Source organism: Danio rerio, chromosome 12 (assembly GCF_049306965.1).
Source record: "Danio rerio strain Tuebingen ecotype United States chromosome 12, GRCz12tu, whole genome shotgun sequence".
Lineage (NCBI taxonomy): Eukaryota > Metazoa > Chordata > Actinopteri > Cypriniformes > Danionidae > Danio > Danio rerio.
Window position 1 is genome coordinate 31,669,002 of NC_133187.1, and position 20,313 is coordinate 31,689,314.

General features: G+C 37.6%; 1 protein-coding gene across 1 annotated transcript in view; it reads right to left on the reverse strand.

Annotated features, from left to right (window-relative positions):
• Nucleotides 1-921: 921 nt before the first annotated feature.
• atrnl1b (attractin-like 1b) overlaps nucleotides 922-20,313 on the reverse strand; it is a 172,790-nt gene continuing 153,398 nt past the window's right edge. The window contains exons 28-29 of the mRNA XM_692563.11: nucleotides 10,830-10,944; nucleotides 922-2,932 (exon numbers count right to left, since the gene is read on the reverse strand). Of these exons, the coding sequence (XP_697655.5) occupies nucleotides 2,808-2,932; nucleotides 10,830-10,944 (240 nt within the window). The 3' untranslated portion in view covers nucleotides 922-2,807. The remainder of the gene's footprint in view (nucleotides 2,933-10,829; nucleotides 10,945-20,313) is intronic.

Consider the following 20,313-nt stretch of genomic DNA (forward strand, 5'->3'; position numbering starts at 1 on the left):
GTTTTACACTTATACAACTAAATTAATGCTTAAGTCTATTTAACTGAATGTATTGCTTGCATGACAACATCGATGCTGTAAAAAAAACCTTGTGAAATTGAAATTAGTCACATTAAGCTTTCACCTGAAGTTCATCCTAGTCTGAAAAACACATGAGTAGTTGTGCATATACCCCATTTGAACAAATCTGTAATACGGTTTTGACCTATCAGAAGCCAAAAGTGCATCAAACTGTTCTATGTTTTGACTGTAAAATGAAAATCCACACAGTTAGTCTAATGAGCAACTTGGCGGATAAATCATATCAATTCCACATTGATGTATTTAACATAGTGTTGTTTTTACCACTGTATAAAAGCAAAGGCACTCAGAGCTGTGGGTTTTAGGCAATCCACTTCACACCATTGCCTAACACCTCTTGACTGTGGTAAAATAACGAGCCACTAAAACCACATTACAGAACACCAATATTGGCTTTGCATGTCAGAGATAACAGGCTTAAATCAGACCAGCCTCTGAAAAACAACTGGCTATGTTTTAGCATTGGTAAACCATTGATATGCTTGTTTTTTTGCCTCACAAGTTCAGAGTAAGAGGAGGTGCTTTGAAACAATATGTTAATTGCATGTGGCTCTTCAAACACATTATCTTGGTGAAGCCTCTGGAAGCGGCACAATGGTGTTTTAGAGGACATGATATAATATCTACACATTACATTATTTAATTGACAAACTAAGCAATCAGAGAAACAACCAGTTTTACTTCCAAGCAATTATGTTATAAATGTATCCTTGAAATTGTACATTTCTGGTGTATAATCTGCATTAAATAGTTGCTGAAAAAAATAAGACCTGGTGAGAACCATAAAAAAATGATGGATTTTGTGAATACTCATAGGCGCTAGAATGATCCATTGACGTCTGAATATTCAAGTGTTTTATTTTTCCATTCATCTTTAAAATACAATGAAGATTAATGATATGCACTGAGGGATGAATGAATCCGTTTTTTTTCTCAGTTACAGTGAGATGATTCCTGTGTAATCAGTCTGTAAAAGTCCTGCATGGCAATAAAAATAGCCTTGATGCTAAATTCCTAACATATTTCCTGAAAAGTAGGTTAAAAAATGCCCCAGATAATCTAGATGAGCAGCTTCAGTTTACATCTAGCCCTAAGAAAACAACAGCGCTGGCATGAATCGAGTTACTGTAGTTAAGCGAGTGAGCTAAGAATCAAATCACAGAGGTATTACACAGGAATCAATTAGTTACAAAAACAATTCGACATTTTTTTCCCCACAAACATTGTAAAAGATTATTTCTCATCACCGTCGTGTACAGAGGGTGGTCCTATAATACCTATTGACCTTTTAATATCCTTTATTAAAACCAGCAGAAAATACAAACAAAAACATTAAAGTAGCTACATGAAGAGAAAAAGAGCGATTCACATTAGATTCACATGTTCAAGTCCATCTAAAGCAAACAAATGATGATTAGGATGCTGTACACTTTTTTGCTGAGGAAGAAAAACATCTCCCAGACTCACCCATGGAGGGTTCAGGCTCAGTCCCTGTGGTTCCGTAGACTGAGGATCCAGTTGTGTGGAAACCTGCTCTGAAAACGACCACTTCTTGAGGACACAGTTCTTGAGTGCATAAACAGTCTAATTACACTCTCGCCTGCTGGTCTCCTCAAAATCCTCTCCTTCTTCTGACATTCACAATATGTGAAACTTAAGAATACAAAAGTTCTTTATAAAGAGATGAAGCGTTACTGCAAAGTTGAGTCTCTGCTCGTTTAAACCTGTACCGTTGTGAAACGACAGTAAAAATAAAGATCAACGGCTTTTTAAGAGTTCCCTAGCAAGTCCTTAACAATACTATACACCCGCGATGTAATCTGGCGTAAATTCGTCACGTTTGTCAGATCAGTGAGGTGTGATTTCATCCCTCACCTAAATACTGACTTCTCTTCGTGATTTACGACTGACACTGGGATTCACCCGCAGCAGCTGGCTCCTCTACATCATGGTGCGTTTAGCTGCAGCTAACGGTGCGTGAAAATTCAAGACATGAAGATGCTTTTTGACTGACACGTAAACCCACGAACGGTTGAAAGCTTTCAAGCATAGTGTAAGTGGTCCATGCAAAGTCTTCACAAGAAGAGCGCAAGTATGAAATGAGCGAAACTTGTCTAGCTAAAGATGGATTTGACCCATTCCTAACATGAGTTTACCAAGCATGAGGCTACCAGCAGCAGAACGTCATTAGCTTACACAAAAGATAGCTTCCACGCCATATAGTCCATCTCTTAAATAAAAAGAAAAAAAAGAGCAAAAATCTAAGTTCAGTTGGCAAGCATACAAATAAGGTGAGCTGTTCAACCCGTACTTGAACTACCAGAATGCTATTTCTGGCTTAGCAAGACACTCTGGTCCATAATTTAAATACAAACCATGCTAGAGGCACATCTGTGCTTGGTAAGAAGCTGATGGCGAGACGACTGGAAGTTCAAAAGGTCTTGAAATGGCTCTAGAGGAAGGATGATTTAAGCTGAGGTTAGGGTTAGGGACTGGTAAAGTGATTCTTGAGCCGGAGCAGGTCGTTTGTGATGGACGAGATCTATTTACGATGTTCAGTTGACATGGAAAGATAAAGTGAATGTTTGAGTGGAAATAGAGGGCACTCTGTCACCTAAATAATCCCCTCATATGGAGCCGCATGAGGCCACCGTCGTCTGCCTGGAACAGCACAAGAGAGGAGGTCGCTCTGGAAAAAAGGACAGCCCACCGAGGCCACAGACGATTCAAACGCAGGTGCCCTGGTGAGCAGGAGGCAGAGCTTTGCGGTTCTTCAATCCTTGGCTTTTCTCTTTGAAGTCCATGGGCTTCTGCTGGGACGTGTCGATAAGAGCGCTGGCGATAGCTATACCTGCAGACAACACAACAAAGCAAGCCGAGGGTCAGAGAAGAGCAGCGTAGACTTCACCGAGAGCATTCAAAAGCAAAAACGCTTCATTTACATGTCAAAGCAAAGTTATTTAAAAAGGGACAATGGTTACTTAAAGCTATCTCTGTCAAAAGAACAACTATCAGCTCATTCATTTTTAAAGACAGAGTGTATGTATTAAAAAAAGAGAGAGAGTTGGGAGCTTTGAAAAACTTCTTATTAAATGTCAAGGTCATCAGTTTTAAGGCGCATCCTTTATTCTAGGATAGGGGTTTGAAGTGAATTTGACTCCCAGTGCCCTATATGCTTTCGCCAGAATTCTGTCATGGGCTGCTGTAGCCAAAACCATGGCCACAACCCCAAAGCCATTTTTCAAAGCAGCATCTCACAAATCATCCTACAAACACAACGACCACTTCTGTGCTAGCCTGGCACTGCTCCCTCCCTGCTATTGAAGCAATACAATTATCGGAGGGGAACAATTCATTACTCCAGACAGGCCATGGCAAAAGGAATTGAATTCAGCACATTGGTGTGAAGCTGGAGCTTCAAGCATTCAGGCGAAGAGGATTTACATCCAGGAACAACCTGTGTCTCAGACAGTTACACACTGCCCTGTATCGATTTATTACCCATCACACCTGGGCTGCTGGGAGGGATGTGAAAACTACACGTCTATCAACAAAACTGTTCTCGGGATTAAAGAGTGTAGTGTACGCCTACTACATTAGTGCTTTTAGAGCTGCCTTTACATAAACTTAAGCTACTCACCATTCAGGTTGAAAATAAAAAAGTGACATGACTCTATAATAGCCGGTCAGCTGTTTAACAACAAACACTGCAAGACTTTAAGGGTCAGATAATGAGGATTTTGAGTTTGCTAACTTATGGAACTCAAAATGTCTACAATAAAAAAATTTATGCAAAAAAATAAATAAAAAAGAAATGATTTTAGTTGGAATCACTTTTAGAACTTTTTTTCCCCAGATGATGTAAAACATTGACAGTCAATCAGAATCCACCCTGCCTAAGGGCACAGTGTGAGTGCTCTGAATCGGATTCTGGCTCAATTGTAAGAGGTGTGCCAGAGCGCTTTGGAGCGGTATGCTTTTAGTGTGAGTGCAAAGCGCGCTTGAGCCCGAAACTTAAGATGAGACGTGACTGTTTCATATGGATTTATTAATCATTCTTACTGTTCAATGAACACTAACTGTCAGTTTATTAAAGACGCAAACCGCTCACTGCACGACAGCTGCACCTTCAGCAAACCTCCTAATAGCCGCAGCACAAGGACATTTGTGATTATTTATGAGCGTCAAAAGTGGCTGATCTGTTTGGTAAAATAGTTGACTGCGTGTTACTGCATATCAAATGACTAAAATAATATAATAAAAGAAATTTCCACTGTGCTGAGCAAAAGTTCTTCTCTCCGGTTAAACTGAACTGCGCATCATCGATGCACAAGCATGCTCTGGCTCGGATGCAATGTGAGTGCAGGCTGTTGGGGGAGAGGGGACGGGGGACACGCGTGCTTCAGCACGGTTCAAGGCAACTGTACATAGTGTGAGTACGCTTGAGTAAGATAGAGCATTTAAAGTGGTAGATATAACTATATATCTCTAGATATAAAACTGCATTTGCTTAGAATAAACAATATTGTCTGCAAATGTGGATGCAAACATAAGCTGTTTTTCAATTCCAAGAATGCAGAGAACAGACTTGCTTTCTCATGAAGAATGTTCTTGCCAGGTTACCTCGGAAGAATGAACTTGAGAGACCGTAAGAACACAGAACGTGTCTTGTGAGAAATGAGATGCTGCGTTCTTTCAGATGGTCATATGACCTTCACGTATTTTTAACGAAAAAATATTTAAACATTACAGCCTTCATACAAAGATTTATTGTTGTTTCCCTTTTCAATATATACATAACATGCACAAAAACCTTTATAAAGTTTTTCAAGTTATTGTTTACCTTCACTGTCTCATTTAGGGAAACTCCTGAGATAAATAAATTATATCTCTGGACTTGAACAATAAATCTATATAAAATGCTGCGCTTCTCGAGTGAGTTTTGCATTTAAGTCTGCATTGATGCATCCTCAATATCAAGAACACATTCAGGAACTTTCACGCATCCTCCGTCCTTATGATCTTAATCATCGAAACTGAACTTTGGCAGTTGAAGATGACGTTACACGAGAACAAAAGGATGCAAAAACACATATTGAGAAACAGCCATAGTTATGGTGGTTATCTTTACATCCCTTATTTTATTGCCTGTGTGAATGGGCCTTAAAAACCACATTAAAACATTGAAATTTACAAATTGACACCACTGATGATCTAAAACTTGACAAAGAGTCAAAGTAAAATAAACATTAAAGGAACATTTGAGTATATTTCTTTTCTAAAAATGCATGCCCATTTAGCCACTGAAATCCTAATGAGAAAGAAAAGAAGGTGGCTTATTTGATCAAACATTCAGCAGATTTTGTTAGCCAGGCGAGTAACAAGAAAGACCTTCAGCACCATCGAAATCTCGCAGGATTTGTGAATTTAATCAATACGGTTAGAACCACACGGCATCCGTCTGCTTGCTGGCTTCATTATCGTGTCCTAACTCTAGGTCAGGCATTTCAGTGCAAAAAAAGCCACCATTTTTTTCAGGATCATACGCGTATCACACCAGGTAGACTTGCATATAGAGCAGGGTGACAGCTGACAAAAGCGGCCTGCCTGTTCCGAGCTCCTACATCAGTCAAATACCAATTGGTCTACTCTGTGAAGGTGATACACTGCTTTATCCTAGCAGACAAACACCTGCTGTGGATCCTACAAAAAGACATACTAAAACAATGCTCTTTGATGACATAGACATCCGTGCATGATGCTTGTGTGCTTCTCTCTCAAAACTACTCTTTGTTGATTCAGAAGTCTCACAGTCTTCTTTCCCCTTTCATTTTTCGCTCTATATTTGATGTACTGTTCTCCAAAAAAGTTCATGACAAACTTCAACAGCCCACAAAGCATCCACTCTAAAGTTTTCAGAGCCATAAAATTACAACAAAGCTCCATCTTGACAGATCCAGCTTCAGATATCACCAAACATACTATTTTTTTTTTGTACATATCAATTGTTATTGTTATGTGCTGCTATTTGTTGCCTCTATTTTGTGCTCGTCAAACAAAAGAGGAGCTATTAGAGACGCTTTGGTGAAACAGAAGTTTTTTCTTCTACTTTTTTTTCCAGATCAGTCAAGTTGCAGGAAAGAAGTCAAGCTTAAAGAGACAAGGTCCTGTACATCTGTGTTGATTGACAGGCCTGCTGAGAAAGCGAGGAGGTAAAAGGTTTTTTTTTACTAACCCGGTCTTATAACTCTATGAGACAGACCTAGAGCTGACACGGCTTTTAAAGCCCTGCCTTCTGAATATATGCGTGTGACATGTTAGTGTGAGCTGTGAGAAAAGGTGTGTCAGTTGAAGGTGAATGACAAAAATATGGTGAAATAAAAGAGAAATCAGACACTATCATTATTGTACGGATTATTATTTTTTGTTTTGTACATTTGTCCAAGTAGGGGTTTATTTTACACATGAATAACTGCCTCAAAGTCAAGGTCATTTAAAGATACAGTGTCTGTTAAGATTTTCTTGGCCCAATGAGTGGTAACAGAAGAGCGGTAGATCTGTTTTTATCCTTTCCAGGGTATAGACCAGGATTTCTGCAGGTTTCACCAAGATAAATTTAAGACTTTTAAAGTCTAAATGCTAAGGAATGTTTTTTGGAATATCCCAGTTAGAAAGATTTTCACTTGTCCTCAAAAAAAAAAAAAAAGATTATACATTTAATAATACAATAATAATAATTTTGTTGGAATATTTTTTTGTTGTTGTAATTTTCAAATTCATCAATTCACAAACCCTATAAGCTTTACCAAGAATAGAACAAAACAGCTGCCATTACTTCAGTTTACAATTATAATAATTTAATATTAAAATATATAGGTCAGGTCAGTATCCTCAGCAGTAAATAAATGGAGAACTTTTAAGCAAGTGTGAGCAAAGTACTTAAATGCTACGTTTAAATAAAAAGTTAAACGTTTTATTGAGATGGATTGTTGGCGATTATTACAAGGGCGTCCTCGGCCAGATTGGGTAGCTATACATGAACAAAGGAAAAATACCTGTTAAAAAACATTTAAGACCTACAACACAACATTTTAATAAATTCAAGACTTTTTAAGGCCTAAAATTTATCTTTTGAGATTTAAGACATTTTAAGACCCCATGGATACCCTGTGGACAGGAACATTCAGACAAGGCTTGTCCATAGTGGTGTAATAAGATATGACCAGTAGTCACAGATGAACTTACATCACTCCAACAGGGGAATGCTGGAAAACCTCTAAGACTTCCTGCATGAAATTCATTCCCACATGGGAAATGACCCACACTGCAACCTAATAAGTGCGCAGCAGGCATGTTAATTTGGTGTAAAACAATAACTGAGATGCTGCTTTAGCATGAGTTTTGAATTTCAGATACACTAGGAGAATAAATCACTAGTGCCATAAAGGGATGCACAACCTATCTACAGTATATGATATCAGTTTTCGCATTTTAATAGATTGATATAAGCTGATATTAGACATTTAACATTAAAAATTATCAAATATATGTTTGATGCTGATTTTCAATTAATATACTATAGATTTTAGTGATAAAAATGTACAGCATATGTATGTAATGGCATCTTATGTCATTTAACACTAGTACATCCTAAAGGGTCCATCCTAAATTAAGGCATTTAATACCTGCAGCAAAGAATTAGGGGTAAAAGTGCTAGGGTTACTCTATTTGTATGAAATCCAGGTGTTTAAGAAAGCCCATCAGATTACATCTGATATACATCTCATCCTCTTTCACACCCTTCCCTCAGGATCTCAGTTTAGGGTCCCTCTGGCAAGGACCAACAGATTTATATTTTAATTTGTTCCTTGTGCAATTGATTGGCTGAATTTTAATGGGAGAAGGTAGCCACTGTTTTTTTTTTTTTTTTTAGCACTTTTAATGTTGTTTAATGTTCGTCTGTGTGTGGTATGATATATGTGTTGTAAATCCATTACGCTGCAGAACAAATTCACCTAAAAGGGGACAATAAAGTTTACAATAAAAGTAACTGTAAAGTCCTGTTATAACCAACACTAGTGGCCACTAGAGCAGAGATACAAATGAAATGTAAAGTAAGTGGCCCAATATATTCATGGTGAGGTTCATTTATATCCTCTGATTAGAAGTAAAAAGAAACTGCAAATACCTCAGCACTAAGATGTTGTCAACAATCATCTATATGCCACCCATGCTTCTAAAACTAATGCTTAGATAAATATGTAAATATGTGCAGCACCTGTTCCACCTCAATAAATCTAAAATAAAGGCACAACAATAGTGACTGTGGTGAAGAAAGCATCTGATAACAGTGATGTTAAGCACATCTTTTTGGGAAATAAGAGAATGGAAAAAGTCTAAAATAGGGCTGCACAATATTGGAAAAATTGGACATTACCATATTTGGATTTGCTGTGATATATATACACACACATATATACACACACATATATACAAACACACACACACACACACACACATACATATATATATATATATATATATATATATATATATATATATATATATATATATATATATATATATATATATATATATATATATATATATATATATATATATATATATGTGTGTGTGTACAATTTCACCTGATAGCTTGAATAGCCCTTTTGGGCAGTAATTCATTAATTTGAACTTATTTGGGATTATTCTAGATGATTATAGGATTGTTCAACAACATTTTTGGGAAGATAAAAGTGGTATATTTCATATCATATTATTCAGGTACAGCATAATCAAATGTACAAACGCTGTAACAACAAGATGTAGTTGTTTAATAATAATAATTCCCTACATTTATTTAGTGCTTTTTAATGCACTCAAAGCTTCCACCACCAGTGTGCAGCATTCATTTGGATGACGCAACAGCAGCCATATTGCGCCAGACTGCACACCAGCTGATTGGTGGAAAGGAGACAGAGTGATAAAGCCAGTTATGATATGAGGATAGTTAGGAGGCCATGATGGACCACAGTCGGGACCTCGGTTTAACCTCTCATCCGAAAGACGCAGTTCACTGAGCAGTATAGAGTCCCCTCTCTATAGTGGGGCATTAGGGCCGCAGGTTGAACGCCCTCTACTGGCCTCACTAACACCATTTCCGGCAGCATCCTAGCTTTCCCATGTGGTTTTCCATCCAGGTCCTGACCAGGCGCAGCCCTGCTTAGCTTTAGTGGGCGACCATGTGAGAGTTGCAGAGAGCTAGCTGCTAGCAGTTAGTAGTACTTATACAATCAAACGCTGTATAGTCTTCATTGTATAAAGAATTCAATAAATACATTGTTATTAGTAACAAACAATACAATTTTGTGTGCCTGAACACTTTAAACTCTCTGCTTACACAGTTACAGGCCTTAAACACATATGCAAATGATAAACTGTCACTCCATTATCATTAAACTCTTTGGACCCCAAAAATGGTGTGTTCTGATCTGTAGCTCCTGCTAAACTACAATCCCAACATATAAACTCAGCATTGCACTTGCGATCAGTGGTGGAAAGAGTGCTGAAAAATCATACTCAAGTAAAAGTACCATTACTTGCCCAAAATTGTATTGCAACTTAAGTAGAGTAAAAGTATTTGTTGTAAATATTACTCAAAGTATGAGTAAAACGTAGCCCTTTTAAAAGTACTCAAGAGTAGTGAGTAGTAAGTATAATGCTGTAAAAAGCTGATGCCTTTGCATGTTATTTGTGGATGTGTGTACATTCTGTAGAGCATTTAGTTATTGCCCAGCAGGCACACAACGGCATTAGATGTTAATATTAGGTTAGATTTAAAATGTGATGTCAGGTGACCAAAATTCAATGTCTAGCCAACGTCGAGCCAACAACAAATACTGGCATTTATTTGTCAGGTATGGCAAGCAAAATTGAACATGATGTCATAGTGGCATAGTCTATACAACGTCAAGCTGTAACATCATTAGACATTGATATTTAAATGATTTCAGGTTGGACGTTGGACATTAACCTCGGACCGACATTGGGTTCTAATGTAAACCCGATTTTCTTTCTCAAACGAAATGCAAGGTCCCCACGACGTAAGGGTATAATGTCAATCTGACATTATGTTGATATATTGTGCCTGTTGAGTGTTTAAGACCATTTAGATCATCATACAGTAAACATCTGTCATTTTTACAAAAGTGATGTGCATCAAAAAAAGTAAAAGTACTGATACAGCGATAACAATGTACTCATGTAAAAGTAAAAGTACACATTTGTAAAACTACATAGTAAATAACAATTTCTGAGTAGAACTACTCAATTACAGTAATCTGAGCATTTTTAATTTGTTACTTTAAACCACTGGTGACTATTGTGGAAGTGCACATTGCGATATTGATGCTGAAAATATATATTGTGCAGCCCTTCTCTAAAAATCTACCTTGATGTTCTCATAATCTGTCACAAAACAGGGTTGTTAATATCAACCATTAAAGCATTCATATTTCGTTTATTCAATCTATTAATTTTAAAGCTATACATTTGATAAAATATATATAAACATAGTTGGGTTAATAATTAAGGGGGGCTAATAATTCTGACTACAACGGTATGTGTGTTTGCGTGTGTGTGTATATATATATATATACACGCACACACAGTTTTAGGCTACATATAAAACAAGATCAATTTAAAGCATGCACACATCCAGTATTAGGATATGTTGGTAAATTACTGACCTGACTGGCCGGGTGGAGGGACACCAGATGCCACTCGTGGGAGGCACATTAGCACCGTAAGCACTGCAGCTTTACCCCCTGAACAGGGTTCCACAGCAACTGGCTTGGGCGGCCCCTGCAGAGAGATCAGAAGAGAGGAAATGTGTCATCTATAACAAGCCTTCTCCCTAACACATCACCATCAGTCACAAATGTCACAGTGTGAGATGACATTGTAGGATGTCTCTCGCACATCGCCAGAAAAGGAAAATTCACATTGTGATAATCTCAGTAACAAATCACCTCTGTGAAACTCAAAGCGAGCCACTTTCAAAGTTCACATCAGGCACGCAGAGGCGGAGAAAATCTGTGACATTTGAGGTTGTCGACTACCAGCTCGGGTCGTGTTGTAGCACTCCCTCTCTGTCCCTATAAACGCTGCTCTGGTTAGAAGCGTGCATCAGATGAAACAGTGGAATGAGGAGGGAAGAACCCACAGGCGATCGCAGTGATCTTAAAATGTCATCTTTTAAGTCACATTATGGATTTTTCAGCTACAATGAAAAGCGTTTGTCCACTAAAATATGTATGAATGCTTTTAAAAAAGAATATGTTGATTTTTTGTGTGTTTGAATGACTAAGGGACTAATAAATGTCATCACCATTAAATGAAGCATGCATGTCTTGTGCGTGTGTGTGTGTGTATCATATTGTCTTTAAATATTTCCTCAGCTCATTAATACACTCTCATGTCTAGCCCTCCACACACACACTGAGTCAGCTATAGAGTGGCTTTATTCACCATTTAAAGAGAGTGCCTCTTCAAGAGCTCTTTCCAAGTGCGTGCCGCAAGATCACAGACTTTGGCAGCCAATGGCTCTCCACAAAATGAAGCTTTAATATCTTACCTCACTTGCCAAAATGCGTTTAAAAAATTGAAAGGCACAAAACAGGGGAACAGTCGCCAACTAATATTTTCTGCCAAGAATGCTCCTCATCGAGCCTATAATCTGAATTAAACGCCAGCCGTCAAACCAACAAAGTTACCCTAAGGTACCTTTCTCTAAAGCAGGCATGCTTAATAGAAACCTGGCCCTTTCCCACCTCAATATAATTATGACAATTATTGGAGCACACAGTAGACATTTAAATGAGCTCTCTGAGGCTTTGGACGGATATGCAGATCATTAAAATGTTTTTGTGTCCAATTGCGTCACATTGAATAACTAAACAGATGACAAAGCTCTGTGTATTTCCATTTTTCAGATTACAATAATATTCGATTTTTTAAAAATATACATATTCCAAAGAAAGTTAAGAGGCTTCCCTATTTAAAACTAATGCATTTAGGCATATAGATGTGGTCAGGACAATCTGCTAAAGTTTTAAAGTAGAATAAGAATGTAAAAAAGAAAGCTGATTTAGGGGCCGATCACACCAAACACACTTTGCCGTTCTGAGAACATGAGGTGCACCATACTGCCTTTACTTGTTGACAAGAAAAAAGAAGATCTGTGCGTTTTTTAAAGTCTCAAGGCAATAAATCAGCTGTGTATTGTGCGTGAGCACTGCTGTTGATATTATTATAATTGTGCTATTTATTATTATTGTGTCATTCAAGATTTATCAAACAGCTTTGGATAACTCGAAGCAGCAATCACTATCCTTTCCTTCATTTAAAAAAAAAAAAAAAAAACACTGCTCCTCAACAGAAACCCCACCTCTGCTTTTATTTGATTAACATGTTGTTTCCACGAGTTGACTTTTTTTTTTTAAACTGCAGACACTGACGGCATGTGATGCCAAAAATGCAAGGCACAGCATGTAGTTAAAAAATGACATTCAGTGATTATTTTAAAGACTATTTAAAATAATCACCTCTCAACGCAAAAGTATGTTCTGTGTGATCAGGGGCCTCATGTACGAAGAGTTGCGTTGAAATCTTACTTAAACATACTTAAACATTGCGTACAAAGTTGTAAATGTGCGTACTCAGTAAAAAATTCAGATGTATGAAACGTACACCGAATCACACGCATATTCTCTTTGTACATCCCAATGAACATGAAACTGAGAGCAACATGCATGAGCGCAAAACCCCTCCCTGCCTCCTCCCCCATATGAATATACTAATGACTCTACTTTGGCAAAACCAAACGAAGCAATGGCAAAAGCAAGTAAAAAGAGAAACTTTGAACCAAATGTGAATTGGAGGTGCGCCTATCGGAGGTAGACCGGAAAAATTTGCAAGTTTGTCCACAGGAATTAACAACAAAATAAATAAGAAAAAACTAAGTGGGATAGCTGACGCAGGTAAGTGTGGCGTAGCTCTTAAATCGCATGGCATCATCTTTTGATTATCATTCCTGAACCCGGTTCGAATCCAGCATCTGATTAACTTATTTTCTTTTTTCCCCATTACATATCATATTTTGCCTACTCTTCTTCGAGAGGAAGGCAAGTAGGAATCATCAATAAGTGTGTATATTTTGTTAAGCACATTTGAGCATTACATATTATTTGCACATTTATTGAATGGAAATGTTTCCGATTCATGTAGCCTATGCAAATTTATCTTCAGATGGCGCCTTTATAGCAATGTGCGTGTAGTCGATCGCTCCGATTAGATTGGAGAAACCGGTGATCGCTGCAAGTTGCACTTTAATGTTTGGCTGGTCAACTGTATCGTATGGAAACCTTATATACCTGCTAGATATGAGGATGATCTTGAACCCGTCTCATACAGCTGCCAGTGCTTGGCTCAAAGATACTTTGTAGTGTTCAAATTAACATGATTGCCTCTAGGAGTTGCCAATGGAAATAAAAGAGACACACACAAGAAATACACGTACGCCACACAAGAAGTTGGCGTGGACCAGCGCACATTCTCACGTTTATTTCATCATTAGTAAATCCAAACATAAGCAGGAAATCTGGCATACTCAAAGTTTTTGTGCGTACATGAGGCCCCAGGTCTTTAGGTGACTTTGAATGTAGCATGGGGATTGGAGCAGGCGTAGTATTTTAAAAATTGCAGATCTACTGGCATTTTCATGCAGAATCAACTCTTGAGTTAAAATCGTCAGAAAATGGGAAAGTAAACTGAGTGGTAATTCTGTGGGTTAACTGTCTTGTTAATGGCAAATGAGAATGGCCAGATGGGTTCAAGTTGATAGAAAGGCAGTAACTCCAGTAACTTGTTATAAGGGAGGTTTGCGTAGCATCTCTGAACATACAGCATGTACAACATTGAAGCAGATGAGCAACAGCAGCAGAAAAGCACACTGTTAGCTACTAACAGCAAACTGAGGCTATAATACAGGAAAAAAAAGTCAACTCTGAGCAGAAAATGCATGTTACTCCAGTCGTGCATTATTCATTTTCCAATCAAAAGAAAAGCAGAGGTGGAGTTTCCGTTGAGGTGACAGCACTGTTTGTGTTGTCAAGACAACTACGGAAACTTTTTAAAGATGAGAGGAGGATAGTGGTTGCTGCTTATTCAAAGCTATATGACTTCACAAATCTTAAATATCACAATGTTATTAAATATTACAATTATAATAATATCAACAGCAGTCCTTGCGCTTAATACTCAGATGATTCAGTTATTGCCTCGTGATATATATATATAAAAAAAATAAAATAAAACTAAAATCACACAGCACTACTTGTTTTCTTGTCAGTGGGCAGTGAGGTGTGCCTCCTGTTCTCAATGGAAGAGCACGTTTGGTGTGATCGACCCATAAATAAGCTTTCTTTTACATTCTGATAATAATTTAAAACTTTGCCAGATTGTCCTAACAACATATATATGCCTAAATGCAATGGTTTTAAATAGGCAAGTATCTAACCTCACAAATTCTTTGGAACGTGTAAAGTTAACAAAAATATTCAATATTAATTTAAACCAGTAAATGCAAATACTGTAGTCAAAGCTTTGTCATCATTTTAGTTATTCGATGTGACACAATTGGACACAAACATTTTAATGATCCGCAAATCAGTCCGAAGCCCTGTTAAATGTCTTGTTAATGCAAATGAGAATGGCCAGATGGGTTTGAGTTGATAGAAAGGCAGTAACTCAAATAACTTGTTATAAGTGAGGTCTGCGTAGCATCTCTGAACATACAACATGTCCAACATTGAAGAAGATGAGCAACAGCATCAGAAAAGAACACTGTTAGTTAATAACAGCAAACTGAGGCTACAATTAATACAAGAACCCTAAAATAGGCTTACAGATGATTAGAAAATGGTTGTCTGATCAGATGAGTCCTCATTTCTTTTGCGCTATTAAAATGATGGGGTCAGAATTTGGTGTAAACAACATGATACTTTGCGTCATTGGTTCAGGTTGTTGGTGGAGTAATGGTGTGGAGAATATTTTCCTGGCACCCTTCAGACCCCAATAAGCATTATTAAACCTGCAAACCTGAGTATCGTTGACCATGTACATCCCTTTATGACCACAATGAACCAATCTTGTATTAGCTACTTCCAGTAGGATAATGCAGCGTCACAAAGCTTAATTCATCATGAATTAGTCTTCTACATGACAGTGAAATCACTCAAATGCCCTTCACAGTCACCAGATCTCAATCCAACAGTGCAGATTCGGAGAAATGGAATTACATCACGAATGTACATGTAATAAAACTGAAGCCACTGTGTGACGCTATCATGTCAATACATCACAAAATGAGGAATGATTTCAGCACAATTTTGAATCAAAGCAGTTCTGGCTCCAATCCGCAACGTACAGTACTAGCAAGGTCTATCTAATAAAGTGCTTGGTCAGTGTGTGTATATAAACTTTTCTTTCTGGCTACTAAAATCATAGCAAATGTGTTGAGTTTCACAATTTAAGAATGCACAAGCCCATCGCTTTCATTCTCATTTTGTGAGAGAACTCATAGAACGTGATGGCACAGGCGTGGAGGGGCTTGTGAAAGGTCAAATTAAGCTGCCGCTGACAGTGATGTCCATCAAGCCCGGCGGACAGAGGCTGTTATCAGAGCAATATCTGTCTCTTTGAGAGGAAAAGAGGCCACTTGTGCTGCACTTAAAAAGTTCAAAGCCATTGTTTCTGAGTGACAGGGGGTGGCAGGGGGCGTCTAGCTTCCCTTCTAGCTCCGTCATTCCTCCGTGTGCAGAATAACGCTGCATTCCCTTTTGATTTTTTCTCTCACACACACTGCATGCTATTTCTTTAGTAGTTTGTAGAGATATTTTCTTCTCTTGCTTAAGGCCTATTTCTTAAATTCTCAAGAAGAAGGCTGAGTTCAAATGGACATTGATACAATTTGGTCACAATGCGTTTTACATATGAAAAGCAATAGACCGATGGTTTTGCAGCAGCTCCAAGACTTTGCAATCTGGCTATTATAGGCAAATGCATCCCCTTGTTTTTAAATGACACAGCAAACCTCATTATTTCTGGCAAAACACACCAATCAAGGGGTTCATGCAAAATATCACACTTAATTACATATCTCATTTTCAACCCTACACTTATGTATCCATTTCTGTCCACTGCTATTGTCTGACCTGCATATTCATGCATAAAGTAAAGACCCATTTCGTTTTCCACAATCACATTTTTTGTTTTACAATAGACTCTAGCTCACCACTTCCTTGCATCAAAGTGCATTTAATTCAAATGGCAGAGTAAAGCATAATGTTCAAAGTCTCACTACAAATTACTAGTTTTGACTTATTTTTGTAGGTTCATAATGGTAACCCGTTTCTGCTAACGAATCAGAATAGGAAGATATTAACTCAGAATTCAGATTTTTTTATTTATTTATCACAATTCTGAAATTACTATTGTAATAATACATATTGTATTTTGTGTGTTATGGAGATTCAACAGCTCGTGTATTCAGTATGTACAGTACTCATGTGATTATTGGTATGGGCTTGTGTTTTTGTGTTTTTTCCTCTGGCTATATTTGAGTTTACTCTTCTTTCTGTAAAACAAGATATTAAATTGACTGAAAATTTCTTCTATTGATAATTATTCAGAAGAAATGTACTGCAAATACTGTAGTCATGTGTGTATATATATATATATATATATATATATATATATGTACACACACACACACACACACACACACACACACACACACGCACAAGCAAACGCACACGCACACACACAAAAAATGTTTGTATAACATTTCATGTCCCTAGAGCCTGACAATCGGGTCCTGACCATCTACCACCACACATTCCATAATGCATTGGCCCCATACGTCTCCCCCTGCAGGTGGTGGGCCTGCAGGAGGATGGTCCCATGTTGCTCCTTCAGCCCGGCCGGGTTCCGTGAGAAAAAACCCTGGCCACTATGCGGCCGCATTGTGGTAAAGAAGGAGCTGAGCCGAAAAGCAAAACTCTCGATTTACTGGTCAATCTGTCACCCGGGAGGAGATCGGAGTAGAGCCTAGAAAGACCTAGGACACGCTTGAGGGACTAAGGCCATATTCACACTATGTACAGTTACCTTCAACCGAGCCAAAGCACGCTTGAACCCCCTCCCGTCTCCCCCAACGGCCCGCACTCACATTACATTCGGGCCTCACATTACATCCGGGATGGGGCACGCTTACATCATCGATGATGCACTGTGCAGTAGAGAAACGCTCTCGCTCAGCACAGTGGAGATTTCATTAATTATATCATTTTAGTCATTTGATATGCAGTGACACACAGTCAACTATTTCACCGAACAGATCAGCCACTTTTGACGCTCATAAACAATCATAAAGTCCTCGTGCTGCAGGAATTAAGAGGTTTGCTGAAGGTGCAGTTGTCGTGCAGTGAGGGGTTTGCGTCTTTGATAAACTACGACAGTTTGTGTTCATTGAACAGTAAGAACATTTAATAAACGCATATGAAACAGTCCCATAAAAGTCATGTCTTGTCTTCAGTTTCGGGCTGAGGCGCACTTTGCACTCATACTACAAGCTTACCGTGCCAAAGCCCAAGTGAACTGCGCTCTGGCACACCTCTTCCAACCGGGCCAGGGCCAGCCAAGAGAACCGTGCCTGAGCCTGATTCAGAGCACTCACACTTCTCAAACGATCTGGAAAATGGGCCTGGGCACGATTTGGATAGCATAGTGTGAGTACGCCCTATGTCTCTCGGCTGGCCTGGGAACGCTTCGGGATCAATACAATTATGCCACATATGCTTCACTGGCAGTTTTTTGATCACTAAGACAGAACTAAGTTAGATTGAAGCTGCTTAGATTAAAAACTACTTTTGCCATGTAGCTTTTAGTTTAGCTAGCAGCATTCCTTAGGAGGTAGCTTTTAGTGTAATTAAGCTACATTTTAAGTAGTAGTAACTAATAGCTTACCTCACTACATTTTCTAAGTAACTTGCCCAACACTAGTTAAGACAAATAAAACATTGGTCAAATTCAAAATAACACAAAATATGTTGTCTTTTAATAGACACACAGCTGTGATAACAAATAATATATTCAAATAAATATTCCTCAAAAAAAATGAAAAGAAGAATCTTCTATTATGAATATTAAAATAGTGTATGTAATATATTGTACAAGAAAAAATAAAAAAATCATTACCCAATAAAGAGACTCACAACTACCCTAATTTATACAACAGGGAATTATCAGGGAATCCTATCTCTAGTCGTGAAGTCGTGAAGTCTCTAGTCTTGTAGGGACCGTGTATGCAATGTATAAATTGAATAAACCACCTGACAAGATCTTTATGCATCCCAACAACTCCAAATGATCAGGTGAATCCATTTTCCTGCACTTACTCTCACCCCCTATGGTTTTAGATTCAGCGATATTTGTCTTATTCGCATTAGACTTGCGCCATACAGATTAGAGTAATCCAATTGCAGGCCATTTAGAGAGCATTGCTATGACACAGCTAATGAATAACAACATCATTTAAAGCCTTACCAGCAAGCCAAGCTCAGGTTTGCTTGAAAAAAGAGATTACAGTGTATTATGTTACAACACATGTGCTGTGAAGATGCAAAGGAGAAGGTAATTTAAGCGGTTTCCATGAATTCATATCTCACAAAGCTTGCAGCACAGACTTGAATGCTACCTTAAACCTTGGGGCTTTTTAATAAGAGATATGCTTTTTACTTTTATGAGCGATTGGATGTTGCCTTTAAGTCTTTTTGGTGGCTTTAATAATATGGTTTTATAAAGATGTATTTAAAAGTTTAAGGTAAAAAATAACCCCACAATAATAAAACAAAAAGGTTTTATGTCTCATGTCTCATGAGCAACAAGTTTGTATTTTGGAAATATTTTTGAAGTATAATTTCACACTAAAGACTGTAGTAATGGGTGCTGGAATGTTAGCTTTGAATCACAGAAATAAATGACATTTTTAATACATTAAATATATATTATTTGCACATAATCTACATTGTAATAATTCACAGCTTAAAAGTTTGCCATTTTTTGTCAAATATAAACATAAGTTTTAAAACTCAACTTTAAATGGGAGAGTTACAGTATAACTCGTAATGCTGTACAGATAATCATCATATTTTCTTCAAAAAAAGAAAAAGTAAATTAAATCTTTCTATGTGTGTGCCCAATATCATTATCAGCTCCCTGAATAAACCCCAAACAATAAAATATAAAATAACAATAAAATAAAATAAAAATAAATAAAATAATCTAAAATTTAATTTACCAAAAAAAATGCTCACCTTTGCACATAAAAATGAAGGACAAATTCAGAATATTGAATGTTCGGAATATTGAATGTTGAATGTTTTTGTCTCGGGAGAAAACAAGAAAGGCTATAAAAAGACACGAAACTAGCCAACAAACAGATGTCTGTCGTACAGCCCTGCTGATTTACAACTAATTGAGGGCCAACTTCATCCCACTCTCCAGCACTGACTAACCTGATGAAAACAGCTCAGCGCCACTGAGCCACATTCTAATTAGACACAGAGACAATCCGGCTGATGAGGGACACTTTATGGGCCATGCCTTCATGTCTCGCCAATGTGTCAGACGCTTTCTGTGTACTTGATTTAACTTCTGCATATTTCATTACATTTTTTCACCTTGTACTTAACCCTTATGGCATTCTTGCACGTTTTGCAGAAAGATTGTTTTGATAAATATAATACAACATGGTTTATTTAGTTAAATAAACATTGTAAATGATTTCAGACAGTTAATCAAATCATTAATTGTTTAATTAATTTCCTTTTTGCATGTTCCTTTCTTAAGAGAACCATTTAAGAGAGACTTTTTAGACCCAGTCATGTACTGTAAGGAACAACTCTAAGTGTCTGGAAAAATATGTAAGATATGCTTTGCCTTCCCCCATCTAACATACATTTGGGACTACATGATGTTGATATATGTACATCAACACCAAAACAACAAACCAGGAAAAAAATAAATAAAAAATAACGTCAATTCCAATTCAGTTTCTAATGACACTATCATGTTTTTTCAAAAACACAGCTGCTTTAGAACTTCAAGTGT